Source organism: Mustela nivalis (genome assembly GCF_964662115.1).
Source record: "Mustela nivalis genome assembly, chromosome: 8".
NCBI classification, from domain to species: domain Eukaryota; kingdom Metazoa; phylum Chordata; class Mammalia; order Carnivora; family Mustelidae; genus Mustela; species Mustela nivalis.
The window spans coordinates 70,141,167-70,166,715 of record NC_139027.1 but is presented as its reverse complement, the minus strand read 5'-3'; the positions used below and the strand labels follow the sequence as shown (position 1 = coordinate 70,166,715).

At 36.0% G+C, this 25,549-nt stretch overlaps 1 protein-coding gene across 31 annotated transcripts in view; it reads right to left on the bottom strand.

The window, feature by feature from the left end:
• Positions 1-25,549, bottom strand: part of NRXN1 (neurexin 1) — a 1,174,729-nt gene that overhangs the window by 603,784 nt on the left and 545,396 nt on the right. For all 31 annotated transcript variants that reach the window (XM_082745351.1, XM_082745353.1, XM_082745378.1 and 28 more), the window contains one exon: positions 6,380-6,502. In XM_082745351.1, coding sequence (XP_082601477.1) covers positions 6,380-6,502 — 123 coding nt within the window. The remainder of the gene's footprint in view (positions 1-6,379; positions 6,503-25,549) is intronic.

Genomic DNA, 25,549 nt, shown 5'->3' with positions numbered 1-25,549 from the left:
CCACCAGTTAAAGGTAAATTAATGTGAAAATAAAACTGTCTTTAGCTCTGTGCAGCAAGATGCTGGGAGCTGGGAGAAAGAAAAAGGTGAGGTAGGCTTTTTCCTTTGGAGGGGATTGGGGGGAAATACATAATTTGTATGAATCATCAATATTTACTTGGCTTATATTCCCATTCATTTTAAAACTCTGAGAAAGACTATATTGGTTTTTACTACTGAAAAAAAAAATCAACTCCTACAGAGGATAAAATCAAGTTTCTGCTCTAAAGCCTTGGGCAATTTTGAGAAAGAGTAGATGGCAAGCTAATTTACTGAAATAACTAGTTTATATTTTGTTCTTTCTTCAATTCTAAAAAGCTGGCCAAGTATTTTGCCTCAAAGGGTATTTCTTGGCAGGAAGTGGAAGCTGCTAGAAAATAATGCCTTCTCCAGTCTTTTGCAAGGGCTGGATTTGCAAGGTTACTCTAGAAAAGAGAAAAAAAAAAAAAAAGGGAAAAGAAAAGGAGAGAACAGAATGCATTTGAGGACTGACAGAGACAAGGGGATTACCACCAAATACGAGAGAGGAGGGAGAGAATTTTGGTGGGATTTAGAAGTGCTGAGTTCCGGCACCCAGCTCTCTGCTCAAGGTAAAGGGTTCAGAGAGAGTCTGTGAGGTACACATAGGGAAACTGGACCTGGACCACAGCCCACAGATCCTGGCAGGAGTTAGCAAAGGCCCAGTCTCTCACTTAGGACAGGAGCAACAGGGTTCTTGCAATTCAAAGGACAAACTGGGAAAAGTGTCTTTGGTGAGAACAAGTACAGAAAAAAGACAAAGGGAATCTTTGCCTGATCCAAGGTAGGGAGTAGGGAGTGGAGGCAAAGATGACTATGATTAGCTATCGTGTAAATCCAGAAGCAATACCCAAGGCCTTTCTGATTTAAATTGTGCTGATTTAAATGGACATAAGACAATTAAGAAATATTCCATTTCATGCACACCTGAGTAGGTGGACCAAGATTCATATTATAATTTTAATAATACATGCTAAACAAAAACCTGGTAAACAATTGCCTTAGGATATATTTGTCTTCCAAAGTTGGGAATTCTAAAAAGGATTCCTTTTCTTTCAGATCATAAGCCAAACCTCATCAATGGCCTATGGATTCCCAACGAAGTCTTACATGCCAGAGTCCCAGTAAGAAGCAGCCAAGGAGATATGAGTAACTTTGCCACAAAGAGTTAGTTCATGCCCAGGAACAGCACCATTGGAAACCCGTGATGGCAGCTTAGGAAGGATTCCTCAACAGAGTTCTTTTGGGAGTTCCCCATTTAATAGGCCATTCGTTTGTTCCTACATCTATAAGCAAACTATATCCATGTCAGTATCTATTAATTCTGTTTCCTAACATGATCGCTGGTGGTAGATAAATGCATGGCCATTTAAATAAACAAAGGGAGGTGTATTCCCTGAAAGGTGAAGAAGGCAATTCACTGAATTAGAACATAGCTATTCATTTAGAAGCTTAATAGGAATCTATGCAATTGAAAATATGTATCTTGCATTTTCCATGAAAATTAGATGGCAATTCATTTAGGGGCTGTTTCTGGAATTTTCTATGTTACATTGATCATATTCATGTTCCGTTCATCACTTCTTAATTCAAAATGTGTTGCACTGATTTTTTAAAAGCATGCTAGTGTTGTACATACCTACAAGGCTAAATACATAATACTGGGAAGGACAAATTAAATTAAAATAAAACTAATTATATTTCAAGTGAACAGTATAACTACACTAAAGGAAAGGAAGATAGGAAGAAAAGAAAGAAAAAAGGAGGGAGGGAGAGAAGGAAGGAAATGAGGCAAGTTATCATCCAAGTTACTTATAAACTCAGCATTTGATGGTATCTGTTAAGGCTTAGGCAGTGGGGAATGAGAGAAACAAACTAATCCTAAATTTTTTTTTTAGTTGATTTATTAATTGTAGTGGTATGGGCAATGTCAAGAAATCCTGAAACTATTTTAGATTCATTCTTGGATGTAGCACATGAGTTACTGACATCACTGGGAGCAAGAGTCCAACCACAGAAGAAGGAACATGGAAACACCAAATGCGGGAAGTCAGGAAACAATGATGTCAATATGGCGATACCACTGTGAACTCATATTTTCTAAAATATGCATATATGCATGTCTATGTGCACATGTATTTTTGCAGATTTGCATCCACTGTGTGGATGACTTGGGTTTTATCAAAAGGAGCAGATATGAGGAGTCCGTACCTAAGGTCATGTCCAAGAGGTTGTGAATACCAAGCTCCCAGGGACAAGGATGGGTGAAAAACACAGAGGAACTTTCTTCAGTTCAGTGTGGGTGTATTTATAGATACATATGCAGGTGTATGTGTAGATACTTGAATATATTTCCTATCTTTGTCTGCTGAAAGGATCAGGAAACAAATATACTTGAGGCGCATCAAGCACACCAACCACCCAGATTTGGGGCGATAATATCATTTGTGACTAAATGAAGACCGAAGGGCTGATTCTGGGGCTGGGGAATGGTAGGTATCAACTGTGCCTGGAATGTCCTGTTATGGCAGAAAGTAAGGAAGAGCCAACAAAACAAAACAAAACACCCCAAACCCACAAAAACAAAAACACCTGAAAATGTCACAGTATGACAAAGACCAGCTTCGTGGGACTCACACAGGCTCCCAAAGTGGGACAGTCTGAGCACTAAAATAATTAAGTAAAGTAATTATAAACTTTTGGAAAAACAGAAACTCGTGGGTCCTTACCAATAAGGAAGAAAGGAAGGGAGGGAGGAAAGAAGGAAGGATGAGTCGAAGGAAAGGAAAGAGAAAAGGAAGGGAGAAAGGAAAATGAAAGGGAAAAAAAGGGAGAACAATGAAAAGAACAAAAAGAATTCTGACTCGAAATGTAGAGCAAGTGCTGGAGGTGGAAAATAATCATTCTGTAACTCCTGCAGGGAAGACTGGATGAGGAGACAATCTTCAATGGATGCTAAATCTAGAGAGAACTTCTTGTGAGATATGGCTTATTTTCATGGTCTTAATGTCTCTCCACAGATAGCTTAGTAGTGACAAGGGAGAAAATATACTCTTCATGCAGAGGGGGAACTGGACTGAGTATTGACCAAGTGGTTACATTAAATCACCACCGGTCAAGGGCAGGGACGTCCTGAGCCTTCACCTGGGTTACTGGAAGGAGGCCACAATGACACCTATGCAATATTCTACCCCCAAATGCAAAATCTGACTTTAATCACAAGAAAGCATCAAACACAAATGAGTGACTCTATAGTGACAAAAGGTGGGAGGTTTATAGATTTCAAAAATGTCAATGTCATGAAGACCCCAAAAAAAAAAAAAAAAAAAAAGTCGATAGAAATGTTTCAGATGAAAGAAAGCTAAAGAGACCTGAGAACTATATGTGGTGTCTGACCCCAGGCTGCACACTGTGCTGGAGGGGAAATGCTATAAAAGACACCACTGGGTCAACCTTCTAAACTGAAGTATGGAGGACAGAACAGATGAAATATATTGCATCCAAGCAACATTTATTGAAGTTGGTAGCTCTTTGTTATGTAAGGGGATATCGTTATTTTTAGAAAATGCATACTTGAGTAATTAGGAGTAAACAGCCAGTTTGCATTTAAGTTTTGCTTAACTGGTTATGGAGAAAAAAATAGTCATGAAAATGTCAAAGGAAATGAGATACAATGTTCATAAGAGTAAAGATATATCAGTGTTCTTAGTACTGTTTTTTTTTTTTATTAATTTATTTAAGAGAGAGAGAGAGAGAGAGAGAGCATGAGGGGTGGGGTCAGAGGGAGAGGGACAAGCAGACTCCACACTGAGCGTGGAGCCAATATGGGGCTCAATGCCACAACTCTGAGATCATGACCTGAACCCAAACCAAGAGTTGGTTGTTTAATTGAGTGAGAAACCCAGGAGCCCCAGTACTGTATTTATTTTTTATTTTTTTATTTGAAATTATTTCTAAATAAAATTTAACAAAATGTGTTACACCATACTTTTGTTTCTATCCTTTCTTCATCCACTGAAGTTTAGGACTTGCAACTTTACATCCTGAAGCATCTAATATAATCCCACAGGATTTATTTTGCTCAAAAAATATGCTCTCAGATAACTCTCAAGCTTTGCAATAGCCTGAAGGTCCAGGAAAAATAAACGCCTTAGTTGACAGCATTGGCCCATTTTCCCCAAAAGGCTTTTCTAGCTCTATCAACTACCATATGGATTCAAGAAGCAAAACAAAACTTCTCTGTCCCTGAACACTGGTCTGTGTAGCCCCATCAGAGCCCTTCTGCCTTGTATGAATGCTCCCCCACATATTTTATCATTTTCATCACCCTCTCTTTACAGCCTAGTTCAAATATAATCTAATGCTTTAAGCGATCCTTGAAACCAGGGTCCTCAACTTCTCTTCTGAACCTCAAGAACATGAGTTGCTTAAATCAACCATCCAGTCCATCATCTACTGCCCTAGACTCTCAGTTCTTGTTAAAGTTTTAGATGTGTGTCTGTCTTCATGACACAATATTGTATCTGGGAAAGTATTTGTCCTTGAATCATACCCTTATTAGGATATTAATGAATATAAAATAATGGACCATGAGTCGAAAAACAAATCAAAAACAACAATATAAACAAGCTTAGGTCCTCTTCTAACTTCTGGCAACAGTGGCATTTCAAAGACACAGAAGTCACCAAACCCCTCTGAACCTCAGTTTCCTTATCTATAAAATGAGGGTGCATAGGTCTTGTCTATTTCATTGCACTGTGTGAGATTTAAGACACACTGAGGGACTGATGAACGTTCCTCTGTGGTTTTCACCTGTCCCTGTCCCCGGGAGCTAGGTATTCACAACCTCTTGCACATGATCTTTGACACTAACTCTTCATTTCTCCTCCTTTTGATAAAACCCAAATTATCCCAACGACGGATGCTAATCTACAAAAATGATTCATCCTTCTTCTAAGAGTCGTCCTTGACCTAAACCAGCTGAACTTCAGTTGACACTCCTGCCAAAGCCCGACAAAAATTCTGCTTTCCTTCCTTAAGTTCACACAGTTCCTTAAAGCCTTCTCATGTTTGGCAATTTTGAATAAGGGCTTATGTTAACAACTTTCTGATTGAATTTCTTCCTCAGGTAACAAAATGATACAACATAGTAGTGGTTTCTAAGTGCTAATCCACGAACCAGCTGCATGAGAGTCCCCTCTAAAGAGATTTTCAACAAACAAATAAAAAGCCCCCAAAACCTAAAACAAAACAACAACAACAAAAGGAAAAGAAAACCAATTACTGGGCTCCTCCTAGACTTTCTCTGATGTCAGGCCAGGAACTGGTCCTTTTAAAGCCCTTCAGGTGCTTCTGAAATTAAACTGCACCTACATGTAGAAAAAAGTTCTGGAAAGCCATAAAGGGCTATTGAAATGTAAGATAGTCAAGATAGCTAAAATTTGGTAGTTTGGTTCATTTGAATTCAGAAACGATTCTCTCAAAAGTTAAAATCCCACACATGTTATTTCCACATTGATATAATCAACCGATCTCTGATCATGGGAACCCCTCAGGGCTGAATGTAGGACACACTTCCCTGCTGCACAAGGACTATCTTGTGTCTTGTTCTAAAATAATTAATAATTTTAGAGATGTTCTCTTAAAAAAAAAAAAAAAAGAGTTAATATCCCAGCGGGTCATGTGCTTGGAGTTATTTTCAGCAGAGAGAACAAAGGTGCACCAATTCCTCTTTCTTTTGGTTTCCCTAAGTCTCTGGGGTGGATTTTACACAGTTCACCTCAGTGAGGAATCTGCATACCAAGGATTGAACATGGCATCTTTAATATTAAAGTTTAACCGACTGAGGTAAATAGATCAGAAATGATCTATTACAGCTTATAATGAAAAAGTGGTTCACCCGACAGAATGCCAGCATATTTATCAATTTCCCCAGACACTAAAAAGTGTAACTTGCTGCTGTTTATCACCCAAATATATAAAAAACAAAGAAATTGAACAGAAATTGGCATGTAAACAATGACTTCAATATTTTATAAGGCCCTAAGATATTTATCAAGCCGCAGCACTGAAATATATGACATCTTCTTGAATTATTAAACAGGAATGAACATGACATGAAAGTATTGCTCATTTGAGAGAAAAAAAAAAACATTTAACATGGTGCTTACTGAATGGCACTGTTGCTGGAAAAATTGGAACAAAAAAATGAACTGTGTGTATCAGCATCAAGTTGTGTGGTTGGTTTTCACAGTTCCCTGTAAGAAACGGGAAGGACTAAAGCTTCAGCAAAAGAAAAAGCAATGGAAACAGGGAAATTTACCTGTCATGGCCTGTTGGTCATCCACGGTTAACTTTAAGCTTTTTCCCCGACGGACCACACGCACCGTGTGCCATTCGTTATCATTGAGGTTATAGCCGGCAAAAAGGGTCTCGGGACCTTTGCCTGTAGAATATGCCAAACAGTCGTTATGGACACTCAGAATCAGTCAAGCAAATGAACCTCACAGAGAGTGAGAGAAAGAGACAAAGTAAGGGGTGGGGGGGAGCACGGGAGAGGGAGGAGAGACAAGAGAGAAAGAAATGAGAGAGAGGTGAGAGAGGTGAGAGAGAGAGAGAGAGAGAGAGAGAGAGAAAGAGAGAGAGAGGAGAGACTGGCTGGATCAATTTTCAAGCCCATTAGAGTCAGAGCAAGCAAGGAAAATGACAAGTTAACAGACATTCAGGTGTGACACTTTAAGAAGATCTTTAACATTATGCATTGATCAGACAAGGGAATGAACCTTGTTGTCATAAATAGGCACAGTCAATACAGCATCGGGAAGCGTCCCAAATTTGCACACACTTGCTTGTTGTTACTGTGGCGGTTATTGTTTTTCCCAAGGAATTCTCTGATCTTTGCAGTTATGGCTTTCTTACTAATGAAGCTGACAGCAGTGTTGTAGCCTCTGACTTCGGGGAGAGAGCAGATCCTAAGCTTCAGGTGCAGCAACTAGCTGATTAGATCCCGGTGAGGAGACTGCCTCGGGCACCGAGTTGTGTGATGACTGCTCTTCAGTCCTGTATCATGTACTTCCGATGTCCCCCCAATTCTTAGGTTTATAGAATGTTGTGTCTAAAACCTAAGTCCAGTGGAGTGGATTTAGATAAAGGTATTGACTTGTGGGAAATGAGGAAAAATGTCACCGCCGATAAAGGTCCAAGTGTTGGGTGGGAAGGAACAAAGAAAAGTGAGTTTGAGTAGCGCTAGTGGGTAGGGATTCCCGCTGAGGACCAAGAGAGAAAAGGCAGAAATGGAACCACCTGGGAAAGAAGCTGCCGGTGAATCTATGTAAATCCATACAAATCAATTACAAATGGATTTACATGGGCTTAGAATAGACAAATCATTTCACTGAAAGGACAAAGTTAGACAAACATCCCTCTTCTATTTAAAAACAAAGCAATGAAAAAAATTAATATGCCTGGAAATTTTTTAATTAAAAAAGTATTTCCACTAATCTGACACTATGACTCACTGGAAAAAGTAAAGTCTTTAAAGATTCGTTATTTGGGAATGGATTTGCCTCTCCGCGCCCTCGTTTTCCAAGTACTGAAAAGTGTTGGTATGCCAAAATAATGGAAGACATGACATCATTGAGTTTCATGACTTTCAGCTGACTCAGGATCAGTCTTGGGTTCATAATTTCTTCAACCAAATTCTACCGGCAAAACCAATCAATGTCCAAGACTCATAAGAGGACATAGAAAAGGTCAATAAGAAGGAGAAAGAGAAAAAAAAAAAAAAGGAAAAGGAAAGAAAAGAAAAGGGAAGGAAAGGAAAGGAAAGGAAAGAAAAAAGAAAAGAGGAAAGAAAAAAGAAAAGAAAAAAAGAGAAAAGAAAAGAAAAAAAGAAAGTAATAGAATCAAGTAGAAGAACCTCCATAGTCTCTCCAACAACATCATTGTTTGCTTTGGGTACTGCTGGCTATCCTGAGTTCTCTCTTAGGATGTAACAGGTACAAGTTCTGCCTTCTGTGGTTGGGGTTTCTCTGGGGCTTAAAACAAACAGGTAAGGCAAGCTAACTTTTGCAGGACGAACTATTTCATCTCTTTAAAAGAAACCATCATTAAGATTAGAAATAATCTCTTTTTGTTTCTTTAGAAAAGTTAAATTATACATCCGGATACATGAATAAAAACGAGTCTAGACAGAACAGTTTTTAGAGATTGATCAGTAAAAACCTAGAGGAAGCCTCTTAGTTCAGCAACTGCAAAAAAAAAAAAAAAAAAAAAAAAGCTTTGAGACTAAATGTTGAAAGCAAGTTCCATGATCAAAGGGACTCTTTCTAGTTTCAACAGCGAAGAAAGCAGCGCTTTAATAACTCTGCAGAATCTTAGCATCCTACTGGCAGTGAGGGTCATTCTTAGTTTTGATCTTTGAAAAAAGAATATATCATGTTAAAGCTATTTTTATAGGGAAGACTTTTTCTCTTAGAAATATGTGCTTTTGAAGCATCTCCACTCCCATTCTCTTAATTTTAAAAGTGTTTTGTCAAGAAAAAGAAGCTTAGGGGTGATCTCATCATTATACCCCATTCTGGGCTTCATCTTGCTCTCAAGTCATAATGCTTAATCTATAAAACAACTATTTCCATAACAACAGGCACAAAATCCAATTAAAAATAACCCTTTGGTTCATAAAAATCTCTGTGGGCCAACTTGAAGCTCCTTTCTTGCATTATTGAAAATGTGAAGAGATTGATTTTGGAAGATAAGGTTTTTAAAAATGCACTTAATATTCTCAGTTCAAAACAGGGCTATCTATGCAACATGGAGTGTAATGAATAGTACCCTGAACAAGGAGTTAAGAATTGTGGTCGGTAGCCCTTGATTTGCTAGGAAGAAAGAAGTTGGGGGCCAGTAAATGCTTATTATGTGCCAGGCATTTTATCTGTTAATTTATGTCATCTTTACACTGCTATCATTTTGCAGCTATGGAACTGAAGGCCTAGGAAGCTAAAACTTCTTGCCTCAAGGTCACACAGCTAACACGAGATAGAAAAGTGTTCCATCCTTCGTTTAAGGGACTCAAAGCCTGCATGCTCCCCCCTCCCCCGCACTAGCCTGCCTCCCAGCTATACGACCTTTGGCTAGAAACAAACTTTTCAGTTGCCCTACATCTAAACAAAGGAAAGCTGCTCTGTTATGTCTTCCAGCTTGCTCTACAGAATGATGACAATGCTAGGAAATCTTACACAAGTTTTCTGTAAGTCATGGTAGATGGAAAACTCTAAATAGCACACTATACCTCTAAAGGTGCTAAAGGTATGATAGAGAAGAAGGGCCATCATTTTGGGACTGAATCCACATAATTAGCAATTTAAAAAAAATTTATTTAGGGGCGCCTGGGTGGCTCAGAGGGTTAAAGCCTCTGTCTTCAGCTCAGATCATGATCCCAGAGTCCTGGGATCGAGCCCCACATCAGGCTCTCTGCTCAGCGGGGAGCCTGCTTCCCTCTCTCTCTCTGCCTGCCTCTCTGCCTAGAATAGAAAAGTGTTCCATCCTTCGTTTAAGGGACTCAAAGCCTGCCTACTTGTAATCTCTGTCTGTCAAATAAGTCAATAAAATCTTTAAAAAAAAAAAAAAAGATTTTATTGATTTATTTGAGAGAGGAGGAGCACGAGCACAGCCGAGAGAGAAGCAGACTCCCAGCCGAGCAGGGAACCCAATACGGGACTCGATCCCAGGACTCTGGGATTTTGACCTGAGTTGAAGGCAGACACATAACCAACTGAGCCACTCAGGCCCCCCTCATAATCAGCAATTTGCTAACACATTCAGCTTCTGGTGGTCTCAACAGCACAACGGAAGGTGGGAGATAGTGTAGACATCTCTGCAATGCCTTAGAGGTCTCACATTCCCACATCTAAAACCTATGAGATTTCCTCTTCTTTTGAGGATATCAAGATATTGGCAGTAGCATCTTTCTCCCAGCATTAATATGAGTGTTATGGGCTGAATGTTCATGTGTTGAAGCCCTAATCTCTCATGAGATGATGTTAGGAAGGAGGTGGGGCCTTTGATAGGTAATTAGGCTTAGATGAGGTCATGAGGGTAAAGCCTCAGGACAGGACTGATGACCTTATAAGAAGAGATATCAGAGCTCTTTCTCTCTTTCATGGAAGGACACAGAAAGAAGGTGGCCCCATCTGCAAGCCAGGAAGAGAGCTCTCACTGAGAGCCAAGCCTGCCAATAGCGACCTTGGATTTAGAGTCCAGAACTATGAGAAATAAATGTTTGTCATTCAAGTTACACAGTCCATGGCATTTTGTTATAGGAGTCAAAGCAGACTTAGTAAGCAATATTTCAAAGATTTTTAAGACAGCCAACAACATTGTTACTATTTTAAAGATAACCATTCCTTATATTTTGAAGGGAGTTAAAATTTGTAATTTTATACTTGATTTTTACTGTAACCTATTATTTAAGTCATAGAGATTTTTTTCCCCATATTTTAGTTAAGAAAGAAGATTTAGAAATGTTGAGTCTATTATTGTAAGACTCAGAGTCAGTAAGGAATGGAATTAAGACTGAGATCTTGAAGTCTTCCACGCCCCTTCTAGTGTCCTTTCCGCAGGCCCCAAAATGATCTGCAGAGAGTAAAAGAAATGTACTATGTGGCTGAATGACAGTCGCTAATATTTAACCGGGTTACCAGTCACCTCTATGGATAACGCTGTGTTAGAGAATTTTAGGACTAGAAGGGATGTGGGAGGAAGAGCAGCCCACGGAGTCATCTACAAACAAACACCCCGAGGTCCGAAGCAGTTAGATGCTGTTCTTCTATTTAAATGAAGAGTCTAGTTCCGCAGACTGGCAGTAGAGTGAACTTTCCTTAGATTATTCTGCCGTTATATTATGCTGAACTAGACTAAAGTTCTTGAAGAACACCAAGGTCTGACTCTACGATTTGGTCCGTGATGGTGATTTGTTCTGCATCTAGGATGAAAAGTAAGCAAGAATACATACCGCTTCTTAACAGTATTTAACAAGGCTTAAGCTACAGTTTAAGTGTTTTCTAGTTGGTGGTATTCACTAGGTTTTCTGGTGACTCTGTAGCTAAAATTCATTAATTTTCATTCATTTAAATAATTTAAAGTCATTCATTACAGGTGGAAGTAGAAACAATAAACATTTCAGTTTTCCTCAATCTAGTTCAACTTGATTGTCCTTTTATAACTTACCCATGTAAGAAGTTCAAGTGTCTTTACAATTTTACTCCTAAGAAAGATTAAAGATAACCCCAACTTGAGGCATAGGACAGAGACGAAAGGGTGTGTGTGGGAGCGAGAGCTGGAGTCAGTAGTTAGTCCAACAAATCCTTCTTTGAAATCTACTACTATAGAGCCTTGATTTAACCACGAGGACATATGCTTGATAAAAGATGATAGCTGTTTTTGACCAGATTAGTAACCACATTTGCTAGTTACTTTTCACCTTCATTTTCACTATAGGAGGGGATGGTGGAGAAAATTGGATTTTTTTCCCTAGGTCTGCCATCAACCAATTATGTCACCTTAAGTAAGTCATTTACCTTTTCTGTTCCTCATATTTCATCTGTAAAATGAGGATGCTTGGTAAGAACATAACAAAAATACACTCCTATAAGCCAAGTTAAAAATTTTGTCATTCTTGGAAGAAAGAGAGCTAGCCTTGCACCATTTCCAACCTTATGGCACCAAGAAAGAGTATAATATTATACTGAAGCTCTCTAAATTCATGGGATTTAATTATTATCACTGGCAATTTCATCATTTTTATTTTGACAGGAGTAGGCAGAAGACAGAACTTTGCTGAGTTATTTTAGATCCAGAATTACTAAACTCAAATGAAACCAGTAAGAAAGACAATATTGATATATGCTAGCAAATGTGTTTATTAATATGTGTAGTCAAATTTTAAGGAGGAGAACTGTTTTTTGTCATCTTGGTATCACTCGGGAATTTAGCACTAAATATTCAGAAAATGGTCAGATGGGAGCAGGAAATACGTCATTATAGACCAGGATATACGTCATTATATACTAGGATATGCCCTTGCTTAATGGACAAGTTCACTTAGGAAATGAAATCACAGATCAGAAGGTTAAATGGTGAAATAGTGATCTTTAAGAAACCCTTTCTTTTAACTACGGCAAATTATTCTCTCCTCTGTTTGAAGAATCAGATCAGGGCTGGGGAGTGTTGGAGACTCTGACCCAGTATCTCACTAAGCTTGCCTTACTCAGAGCAAATATAGTGTGCAATGTGAAAATCCAGAAGCTAAAGTGGGACAGTGATTTTATTATCATTTTTAAGTCAGTGGAATATTTTTTCTACCTATAATCTTGCATAAAAAACATAAAAATGACATAAGGTGGGACTTGCCCCTGCTACTTAAAAAGCAAGTTAACCGGTCCCTGACACATCACCCAGAACACCTAGACTCTCCAGAATCTTCTAGATGGTTCATTTCTCCCTTCAGAAAAGGATGATTTTCTTTATCAGAAAACACCAGAAAGGTTTTCTAAAATCCTGTAGAAGTAACTATTTGCTTTTAAAATCAGATTTGATTTAAAAAAAAAAAAAAGATGTCACTTATGAATTAAAAAAAAACCTTATTCTTCCAAAAAAATATTGATTATGTATATGAAGGTTCAGAGCTCTTCACAGCTACTCTTGTTAGTCTATGTGCATTATCCCCTTGCATGAGTTCTCAACACACCCGTAATTTCAAAGTCCAAATTTATAGGCTCTCTTCTGAAGATTTTGTAGACCCTTTCCTCCTAGGTCATCTGAGTTAAGGAACAGATGGCCTTTCCTTTTTTCCAGCCATTAAGAAACCAAGATTTAGGATTTGTGCTTGATTTGATCAACTAGATTATTTTCCTTCCTTTAACTTTTTCTTCTTTCTTTCCTTACTTCTTCCTTCTTTTTCTTTTCATATTGGCTTTTCTCCACAATGATCTTTTTTTAAATATTGGGTCATGAATCAATAATTTATTTAATGAAGAAAAGAATAGCTTCTAAGAGATGAAAACATAATTAATCCAATTCTCCCTTTTTACAGATAGTTCCACGGGAGGTTAGTCTATATCTTCAACAAGATTAAATAAGCCTTTATTGACCAGTATCAGGTTTGTCTGCAAGCGTATTTTAAATTAATTTTCATATTTGTGATGTATTTTTTAACTAAAATGCACATAGTAAAATGCACATAATACCAACTTTAGATCCTTTTTGGAAGATAGTCTTGTGTGAAAACGTTTTGTGAAACCACTTATACTAGTTTTTGAATGTGGGGAAAAAATAATAAAGAACAATAGAGGAAAAATGAGCCAAAGCTAAGGACTCTATGAAGCAATGTGGTCAAAGATGTTTCGTGGTCGAAAATGATAGCTGTCTTTGGAGCTAAAAGATGGATGTGGGTGGAGAAAAGCAAACCCATACCAATTATACTTTGATTTTTAAAGCACTGAGATGTGTGGGCCACAAAGCTGAGATTCCTATATACCCTGCATGTCCTTATTTAACTCCAGTGGCATATTTTAAAGAAGCTAGCTACCTAAATGGACCATCTGTATCAGCCGCCCTATTTCTTAGTATAGTTCAAGCCAGTTGGTTCTGGACTTCCTTCATGTTGTCTTGAACATCAGATGTAAATAATTTCTATTTTTAACTTTATCTTGTTATTTGAATGGTTGATCTGCTCACTTAGTAAGTAAAGCCATTTATTGAGCATGGGGATTTTTTTGGATGCTTCTACGAAGCCATAACCTAGTAATGTGCATAGATGATAGGCAGGAAGGAATCCACTTAGTTTGCCTTCTGGAAATGATCCATCATACTTCCAGTTTATTAAGAACAATTGTGTTTTTTCAACCACAGCTGAAGATGGGCATTATGTGAATGTGTATCCTAAAGCTTTCATAGTTTTTTTATTTAAAGAAAAAAATCTAGCATTGCTTTACACATACAAATTGCTTATATTTATACATGAGTGTTCAGTTGTTCTTTAGATCCTTAAACTGTCTTTAGCGCCCAGTAATTGAATTAAAAGTTACAGCACCATAGCATCTTAGAATTATGAATTTTAAAAACTGAATGGTCTATATTGTATCTGTTGTTTATCCTATTAAACTACTCCTATTCGTTCTGGATCATGTGGCACCCAGATCCTATTATTTTAGTTTAAAAATTATTTTATGCCAAACACTGATCTCAGCATGTGTATGTTCCAACTTACATTCGCAAGATGTTTACCTTCAAATAGATCAGGGGTCAAGACAATTTTTTTCTGTAACAGTTCAGATAGCAAATATATTTGGCTTTGAAGGATGTGGTTTGCCATTACAATTACTCAACACTGCCAGTATACTATGAAGGCAGCCACAGATTATATGTAAACAAATGGGCGTGACTTTGTTTCAATAAAATTATGTGTTAAAAGAGGCAGTCCCCTGGATGCTGTAGTTTTCAAGCCTCTCTAAAATACACATAAATAAATAGACAATTTTAAATCCCCTTACGTCATAGACTTTTACATGGAATATTAAAGAAATAACTAATGAAAATATATTCAAGAACTTAAGTGTCAGGGGACATGAGTTTAAATACAATGTTACCATTAAATCTAGCATAATACAAATTATGTTCATTGAGTCTCCCTCTCACTGCTCCTGGTCTGAATTTTCTTGTCAGTAAAACAACATAAGAAAAATGAAAGAAATTTAAAAAGCCTTTAAATGGCAGAAGTCAATTGCAAAGCCCCTCTTCTGCTTTGCTTTTTAAAAAGTAAACTCTATGCCCAACGTGAGGTTTAAACTCACAAACCCCAAGATCTAGAGACATATGCTCTCCCAAATGAGCCAGCCAGGTACCCGAAGACCCCTACACTTCTAAAATTTAGTTACCTTCCTTGGTTCTAAAGATTTAGAATAGCAGCCTTTATTAAAATGCATGATATCTGTATGTGTGTATAAAATTAGGTGTCTACATATATCCACATTTCTGGATACTAACAAGTTTTATTTGGCAGTTGACTTTGAGGATGGTAACTGCTGGCGGGAGGCAGGACCCTGTGGGAAGCTGGAAATAAGGCTTGTCATTATGACAATAATGGGAAGAGAGAAAAGCAAGAGAAACAGAAGCTAGAGCCATGGTGCTTGATGCCTGAGTCAGGGCTCTCAGCAGCAGCCCTCTTACCTGTAAATGACGGGAGGATGTTTCTCAGGTCGTAATGATGACACCTCCAGCCTGCTATTTGATTTTACCTTTTTTTGGTTTTAAAATAATTATGTTAAAAAAATAACCTAACTTCCGCTTTAAAAAGGAGAGGAGGAGGAGGTGGTGGAAAGGGAGGGGGAGAAGGAGTAACTTCTCATTAAATGTTTCTGTGTGATCTTTCTTCATGCCTAGATATTGGGCTGGGAGCAAAATTCTTTTGTTTTTATTTCTCATATGAATCAGTTAAGGAATTTAATTATAAATTAAAATCAGATGCATGAAAATTGTACTTCCAAATTCTTCTTCCGCTATTCCCTAACATTCCTAGGGGAAAGTCTAACAAAATAACTTGCAAGCCCAGGACAAATTGAAAATATGGGGCTGCTGTTCAGAATGAAGAATTTTCGGACAGTTATGCAGACCTTGAATTCAAGCATGATCCTTCTAAGCAAGGTGCCATGGGTAGCTACGCAAATTGCATGCTGTTGAAGCCAACCCTGTTTAGAAGAATTAAGTCATGTGCTTATTTATTTTTAAAAGTTTCATTTCACTCTATTTTTAGAAATGTGCCAACAAGGCTGGAAGCAAAACACTTCATTTGTTCACTTAAGAGGCACAGCTGGATCACCTCCATATGGTCTGCACTTAATGGCAAGGCCTCTGGGGTATCAGAGAAGCTGGCTCAGAACCGTCTTACTGGCCAAGTCTGGTGCCCATCAGTCTGGTGCCCTGGGCTTGGTGACAGACAAATAATTATCCTAACAGTCATGAAGAGGAACTCCTTGCCAAGCCACTGAACTCCTCCCTCTTAGCTATCTCTCCTCAACGTCTTCTCAGTTTAGTTGAGGATATGCCCTTGACAGCTATTCGGAATATCTTTATGAAGAGAGCAACTTGCCTTTTCTGTACAAGCAAGATGATATGTATAGACACATTTCTTTATACTAAAAATATTAAAAAATACCCTGCCTTAATTAAAAAATAACTGAGTAAATCATAGAATGTCAGACATTAAGCTTTCAGATGTTAGTTTTTCAAAAACGAATATGAACAACAGGAGAAAGGCATTTTATAAACTGATTTCTCTGGAAAAATAAAATAGTAACATGCTAATTAATTACATGGTATTTGTTTTGGCTAGATTGTTACTTAAATCTGCCCTGTGTTTTTTAAAAGTGCTTGAACTCTATATCCAGGTCTGGTGAGTGTGTTCTGGACTTAGGGGTTTGGTTTTTTTTTTTTTTTTTTAAAGATTTTATTTATTTATTTGACAGACAGAGATCACAAGTAGGCAGAGAGGCAGGCAGAGAAAGAGAGAGAGAGAGAAGCAGGCTTCCTGCGGAGCAGAGAGCCCAATGCGGAGCTCGATCCCAGGACCCTGAGATCATGACCTGAGCCGAAGGCAGCAGCCCAAACCACTGAGCCACCCAGGCGCCCCTTAGGGGTTTGGTTTTTATCCCAGCTCCGTATGTTACCAGCTGTGTGAACTTGCGTAACCTATTTAAGTTCTCTGGGCCTCAGTATTTATATCTGTAAAATAAGTTAGTAATGGAGATACATCATAACACAAATAGATTTAATTAATTAGAATAATTTAAAGTAATGCCTAGCACACAGTAAGCACTCTGTTATAATAATATTATTATTTTCACTATTAGATTATCACTATTTTTATATCTCCCCTTTGGTGATTTCAAATTTCAAGGAAAATATCAGACATCTATAGCTCGAAGTCTTGAACATAATTGCCATTCACTATTTACCAAATGAGTGTATTTGTTTAGAGTTTGTTGGATTGTGTGTGTGTGTGTGTGTGTGTCTGTCTGTCTGTCTGTGTGTGTGTGGTAGAGGAAATATCTTTTGATATTGAATTAAGCCAAATAGTTAAAGAAAAAATAACTCCATTAACCTTTAATGCTTACATTCACTAAGAAATATCAGGAAATAGAAAGCTTCATTGCTTTGTTTTCATATTTCGCAGCACAGAATCTGGTAAGTCGTACAGTTGGAGAGCTTGGGTGAGTCTGGTTAATTACTTGGACAGCTTTTTTGCTCAGTTCTCTTGAAAATAAATTTAATATGGTTTAGAGCCTAGGAGAGCAAAATGCCCTAAGGCCAGCAGTCAATAATTCCCACATGCAAAGCAAACAGTTGAGTTAGGAATTGGGGGATTCAAGAATTAATGAGTGATTCATAAGAGAACACTGGCATTGTCTGCAAAAATATCTGACCTTGGAGAGCTGCTGGAAACCCCCTGCAGAGAGTTCTTTGCCATTTTCCTAACTCATAGCAACCCTATTCTATTATCTACAAAATAAACTTTATGTAGCTGCCTCACCTCCTGTTCCACATCTGGCTTAATATCATAGCTCTAAGCAAATGAATCAACAAGGTTTAAATCATCTACTAAGAAACATTTAGTTTCTATAGCATTGGCATTGATTGTACCCATTTATGACAGACCAGGATAAGTATCTCTGATGTAAATAATTTTCAATGTGAAAAACATACATTTTAAGAAATACAAATTACCTTTTAAGAATATAATTATATTTACAACATGGTAAAAATGAACACAAATTATATAAATATATTGTTCAAAGAATGTTTTAAAATAACTCTTTAAATCTAATCTAGCTCAACTAGCAAGTTTAGGAAGAAGCATAATAAAATAAACTAATATACAGAAAGAAAAAATTTGGACTGTGACTTTATTTTAAGGAAAAAAGGTCATTTCCAAGAAATGCTTATCACATAATAGGATAGCTTGCAGGCATAATTAAGTACTAAATAGTTAATGTGCTTTTAAATAAGCATTATAAATGGAAAATGTATTCAGCATTGGCATAGCATGAAAAGAAAAGGATCACATTGATTTACAGTGATACTTATTTAATACAGCTTATGCAATACTTACAAAATGTCAAGTTATCTGAATGAAAGAATGAAAAAAGCATAAAGATATTGAACATTTGGAAATTTACAAATATTTGATAATCCACTAAAAAGACATGGAATCAGAGTATAAAACACAGAGATTATTTAATTAAATATATCATTCTTTATCTGAATACTCTATTATAATAGTTACAGAATTTCAATTTATGAGAAGGCCAAGAAAAATGCATATTTTTGCATAATACAAGCAAAGATGGCTTTTCCTATATTTTACTTTGCGTATCTTGTTAATATAACTGCACTAGAATATATTTAAAGATAGAATTTATAAATTTTAGCTCTCCCTAGCTATTTTTGAAGTATTCTTAAACAAACTTTCTCTAAAAATAAAAAGCATAGTAGAAGAAGTAAATAAATCTTAGTTCCCGGCTTTGTCAATTTATTTGTCCCCTTCCTTTCTTTTCCCTGGGAAGCCGTTATGATGCTTGAAAGCCTATTTTTCAATATTTGCCTTAATATTATGAAAGTATTTTTTTAATAAAACACATTCTAAGGAATATGATAAGAAATATTTTGTCTTCAGAAATGTTGAACTATGGCCATCTCATTTGTCTTGGTCTTTTTTTCTTTCCTCAGTTACTGCATCAAAGAAGGCTGTGGGTAAGCAACACATAATAATTCATCCATCCATCATATAAAAATCAGAATAATAATGTGTTTTTTCCGAAGCAGTGATATGATGACTTAAAAAATTCTTCTTTACTGTGAATTTTAATAATGCAATAACAAGATATTGTTAATTGTTTTCTTTTATTGTCTTTAGCTTATTTATCAGGCTAACTTGTAGTACTAAGTGCTGTGATTTAATTATTGAGTGCTATGACTTCATTCAACCATTTACTTTAATGATGAGAAGAATATTGAGATTGCTTCTTTATTTGAAAATGTCTTTGTGTCAAAGTCTTTTTTTTTTTAAGATTTCATTTATTTATTTGAGAGAGAGTCTGGGGGTGGGGGAGGGCCAAAGGGAGAGTTTTTTTGTTGTTATTTTGTTAAGATTTTATTTATTCATTTGTGTCAAAGTCTTTTGAAATGAATGGGCTGCCTTCCTATCCTGGAAGTGTTCTAAAAAGTTGCTTGTCCAACTATAGCAACAGTTACTAGCTATTAAATCTTATGTCAAGTTAACTTGCTCAACCTGAGGAAATAGTGTTTGCAGGTTCCTTGGAGCTGGTCTCCCAACTGCTAGAAGTAATGTTACATCTGCATGATTGTTCCTGGTCAAGCTCCCTATGATGAGATTATGTCAGTTAGGCTTTCACATAGTGGATTCCTGTCAATGATAATTTACAGCAATACATCTGTAAAGTATCTTTTCATTCATGGTTATTCCAATCTGGTTTGTTTTGCAAGATCTTGGTCACAGATGCTTCCAATCAGTTTTACTTTGACTGCTCTGAGATCACCGATGATGAATGGGAATAGAACTTACTTTTGTATATATATGTTTTCTATTTTATCTTTCTTCAACTGGTTTACTGACCTGGATCTGCTTTAGATTACTTTGGCAGAAAGTCATTATCAGGTCCTACCTCCATTATGGTCTACCTATTTCAACAATATTAGGTGAATACGTTTGTATTCTAAGGAAATTTGCATAACTTATTAAATAATTTATTTTTTATTTTCTTTTCCTGGACACCTTCATAATGCATGAAAAATCAGTAATGGCAATTTTAAGTCATGCTATTATAGTATACTTGTTCTATAATATTTGAGTTTTAATTTTCACATGCATTAGCTAGTCCCTTTGTACCTACTGAAATGTAAGATATTTCAGAATTCTTTAGATTTTTTTTAGTTGTACACATTTATTTATACCGAAAATTTCTTGATTTCTCAAATGGGTTGATTTTTTTCCCCATGTATCTGACAATTTATTGAGTGCCTATATTCACAGGCTAGCTATATTATTTGTATGCAAACTTTAAGAGAATTGATCATTCTTACTCTAAATCCTACATTTCCAAAGCAATTTTAAGTATACTAATTATCTATAGAAAAAGTCAATTGACTTTTTGAAATTTAACTTATCTCAATAGTACTTTGCATTAAGTATTTCAAGTTTGTATTTATACTGATGCCCTGGGAAGGGTGATGGGAGGATAAAGAAGTCTCACAACTTTATGAGTGATATATTCAAAGAACAAATAACAATGAGCAAATAATCCAGTATGAACTACAAATAAAATAAAGGTAATTTAAATACCCCTAGAATTTCTTACTTTATCTTTGGGGAAGCTGTTTTCATAATGCACTTCTTATCCATCTTGCCCTTTGTTCCCATTGGTAACAAGTGAAAGAAAAGGATAAGAGCTCTGAGCACACTGAACTTTTCAATCTTTAAATTCTTTGAGGGCCCCATTCATTCTCCCCACCCCAATTTCAAGAGGCTTTCCCACTCGATTTATGCCCTATTTGTTAGCTAGTTATATGTTGAAGAAATTTAACCCTTATGAGTATCTTATAAGTAAAGAGGAAACATTTTTAATCAGATACCTTAGAGAAAAGATGTTTGTGTGGAAGACATGCTATTCCTGATAGTAAAATATATATAAATAATTAAATTTTAAAACACCCGTTTTTCAAGACTAAAACTTTTAAAATCATCAAAGTTCTCCAAGATCTTAAAAAAAAATCACATTCTATGATTTAAACCATAGTGTTTAATAATGTGTATTCTCCTATAAATGGAAACTATACTCTCCTTTAAGGAGAGTATAATATCATCCTGCTCTGATAACAGCTTTTATGTCTTGATGAGTGTTTATATAGTATAACATAATCTTTAGGGAAACTAACTTACTAAATGTTAGTCCTAGCATTTCTTTGAAACTTAGGCTATGAGATCTTTTACATTTTTTTTTGCAATTCGTCTCAATTTTTGAAAAAAACAGTAAGAATTTTCAAATTATGCAAACATCTTCAAGTAGCTATTTTCTCAGAGAACACTGCAGATTCAGTAAGATAGTAAAATATATATAAATAATTAAAATTTTAAAACACCCGTTTTTCAAGACTAAAACTTTTAAAAATCATCAAAGTTCTCCAAGATCTTAAAAAAACTTCACATTCTATGATTTAAACCATGGTGTTTAATAATGTGTATACTCCCATAAATGGAAACTAAGCTGGAATGCTTATATTAATCATATCTGACCCATAGTTAAGTCCACACCAGCATCATCTTTTAAATTATGTATCTATTTCAGCAGGCAACAGATGCATTAATTCCTTTCAAGTGACCATTTGAGGAACTGAAATCCATTATCATGATATTTGTTTTCATAGTCTTTGATCGATAAGCAATTGATAGGGTATAAATTGTTAGTGGCTTTATATAAAATATAAAACTTGTAGAAATTTTGTTTTCTTTTAACTTAAATTCAATTTAATTAATATTTACTGTATTATTAGTTTCAGAGGTAGAATTAAGTGATTCATCAGTTGCATACAACACCTAGTGCTCATCACATCAAATGCCATCCTTAAGGTCCATCACCCAGTTACCCCATCCTTCCACTCCCCTCCCTTCCAGCAACCCTCAGTTTGTTTCCTAGAGTTAAGAGTCTCTTACAGTTTGTCTTTCTGTTTCCATCTTATTTTATATTTCCTTTTATTTCCCTAAAGCTTGTAGAGAATTTTCTAAACTGTATTTCTCTATACTAATAAAATGGGTACCATGGCATGGTGCACTTGATCATCACTGAACATTAAGGCTGTCCTAAAAATTGTAGACTGTTTTAAACAGAATTCACTAAGTTCTTTTTAATCTTTTTTATTTTTCAGGAGTTAAGTTTCTACAAACCTGAATCAGGGTGTATAAGTAAAAGACCCAATGCTCCAAATACAGAAAATTATTATCTTATTATTGTTTTCTTTAAAACAATGAAATTTGAATCATGCATCTCATAATGAAATAAACTAAAAGCAAAAAAAAATCTTATTAATGGAAAGAAATATGTAATTCAAATTTCTATCCTTGATTTTCTGGATCAATGATAAATAGTGAGATGCTCCATCCCTACCAAAGGAAATAAATAAACACATGGAAATGAAAAAATAAATTTAAAAAACTATGGAAAAAGTGGTGGATATTTAAAAACCAGCTCTTTCTAATAACACAACAAAGAAAAACATCTCACCAACAGGCTGTGGTCTCGTATGTTTGGTAGTATTTGGTTGTATTAAAAAAAAAAATTCCTTTTCACAGAAACCAAGCAAATATCAAGTCAGACTCATTCTTCTGAAACTTTCTTGGACTTCCTGACAAGGTCTACCTAGGTTGTTATTATAACGCCAAGTTTCAACAATGAAAGAGAATTTGATGGCTTCAGTCCACCCTAATCTGGAATTTCACATCACTTTGAGCAGAGCCTTTTACAACAGCAATAAGAAAATGCTTCAATCCTTCAATCAATCAATTATTAATTGAGCCTGATTCCAAGAGGAATTCTTAACCTGCACAAAAGAGCAGTCTATTACAAACCATAAGAGACTCTCAATCTCACCAAACAAACGGAGGGTTGCTGGGGTAGGGGAGAGCGTGGCTGGGTTATGGACATTGGGCAGGGTATGTGCTATGGTGAGTGCTGTGAAATGTGTAAGCCTGCTGATGCACACACCTGTACCCCTGGGGCAAATAATACATTATATGTTAATAAAAATTTTAAAAAGAGCAGTCTTTTAAAACACTGCACCATTTAGTATTTGTATATAAGCAATGAACAGATTAGTTGTTCATGAAAATGGACCCATGTCTTCAACTTCTCAGGCCCTCCCACTAAGTTTACCCAATCTATGTAGCCATTTACATGTATAGGGGAAAACTGTACTCTTCTGTATAATTCTCATAAATTTAACATGTGGATAATCCAAAGGAGCATTCCTTAAATTTCATTCTAATTTTTATGTTTAAGTCTAAATTTAGATTCACTGTCATGTGCTAATTCCCTTTATTTTAGCTATTTGTTTTTTTTTTTAATCAGAAATCTATGGTCTCAATATTATATTTCCCTTAGATTTTTGCTAAAAGTAATCATATGTAAATAGTCTTTTATTCTCCTTCCCTGAAATTTACTTTAAGCTTAAAAAAAAATGACATTAACTAAAAGAACAAACAAAACTTCTATGTTCTGCATTTATATAGTCATCTTCCTTTATTGCTTGAGCAGCTCCCGTCCTTTATTGATGAAGAGCAGCAGTCATGAGAAGCTGACACAACTCTACAAATCAGGCCAGTGCTAGAAGATTCCCTTTTGCAGCTGTCTGCTCTGTAGGTACCGGGCAGCTGCTCTGAACTGAATGTTTGCTTCATGTTAACAAGAGCCAGCCCCCAGAAATTTCCTCCTGTCTTTTTAAGGATCATGCCAAACAGCAGCCTGATCAAAGCAATCTAATATGGCTTAAGTGCCACTGTTTGACATTTTGCATTCTTTTATTGCTTTCCATTTTTACTACATAAAAAAAATGGGTGATAACTAATATCCAGTTGATCTTTTCATGCTGGTAATAAAATGATAACACAAAGATCTTATTATCCACTCCAGACATCCATCACAGTACATTTTCCAATAACATACTATGCAGAGTGTTTCTTCACTCTGCCCAAGTGCAAAGTGAGGTTAAGTACTTGGCCTCACATTCTCTTTCTCTTTCTCTCTGATACTTTAGACACTGAACTGCAAATGAAAAGAGCTGAACTTCAACCCCTGACATCTTGTCGACTTGAGCGTGATCTGCAATTTTGTTGTCATTGTACTAATCAAACCGCTTTCTGTGAGAAGCCAAAGGTCGTTGTAGGGTCTGCCTCTTAAAATATTTTGTCAACCCAGAGAATTTTTATTCTTTTAAGAAAACAAGAGGAAACCGAACAGGAGGAAACAATATTGAAAGTGGAGAGGAAGAGTACATCTTGGTAGGAAGAAAGATCAGGTGGGCAGGAGAAGAGACATATATACAAGGCATAAAGAAACCAAAACAATGCCAAGACGCAAAACAAACAACAGAGATTGTGAGTTTATATTAAAATCAATTTTTATGTGGATACAGAGGTCGCCCCAAGCCTTCCTGTGAGCAAGAAGGATATTCCGTAATTATGTCATTGATTTGAAAAGACAAAAACAAGCAAACCAATAAAACAATAAATAAAAGAAAGCAAGGAAAGAAATACTAACAAAAACATAAGCACAAATGTCTCCCTGCGTCCATTACATATTTAGTTACTTACAGGACAATCAGGACTCATCTATAGTTGATCGGAACACATTTTGTTTTCAAATGTTCATTGTATTTAAACCATTAAGGATTATAGCACTAACATTTTTTAAGAGAGAGAATAAAATTTGGGATCATTTAAAGATGCAATATATCACTACAAATATAAGTTTTCTAAAAAAAAAAAAATTGCAGAGAAATACATAAACTAATGAATTTGGAAGTCCTGTAGGGAACTACTGGACACCAAATTAAAGATTGAGACTGTCTTGGTAAGTCTACCTCAGAGTTAACCAAGATACTAGACTATGTACTTTGGCAGACAAAGGGAATACACAGTAAGAATGACGGCCAGTACAGATCCAACTAATAATGAATTTGGGATAATTTCATGAGGATTAGAAAATTTCCTTTGCAATCTTTACAGTTTTTAATAAAAGATATATTAAGTCCATTAATATGAACCTAGGGAAGAGACTGTCAAACACGACTTTTCATGCAAATAATTCATGTGTCAGTCAGAAAAGTACTATTCAATCTGATTAGGATTTTCTCAATAACTCATTAATGATTGGTTAGTAATTTCTACAATAATTATTTTTTGCAAAGTAGTCTATAAATTGTCTTTTTTTATTAATTTGAATATTTTTTCTCTTTGTGGTAGAAGAATATGACTTTAGAGTCCTTTCTCATCTACTTTTTTGAAATACTATTCAGAGAAGAAATGATATGCATTAAAAGATGGTGGCTCTTTAAGCAACTTCCATACACAATTATTTCATGATGGCATGTTCTCAATATTGCAGTTGATTGAGAAGGTGCAAGAAATCTGACTATTCCTTTATTTCTATCGTGGATAGAAGAGAATGGAGTGTGGAAGATAACAAACTTCCATGCTCACCTTCCAGGTCATGAATCTGCACAAACTGACCTTAATTTAATTCCAAGGTGCAGATGAACAAACATATTTTAGCAATGATATAAGCTAAAGGATGTCAGAGAGCTGGGATTGGTCTGGGACTGTGTGCCGAGACATTCCATTTGTAATCTGAAAGATCAAAGCATACATTTT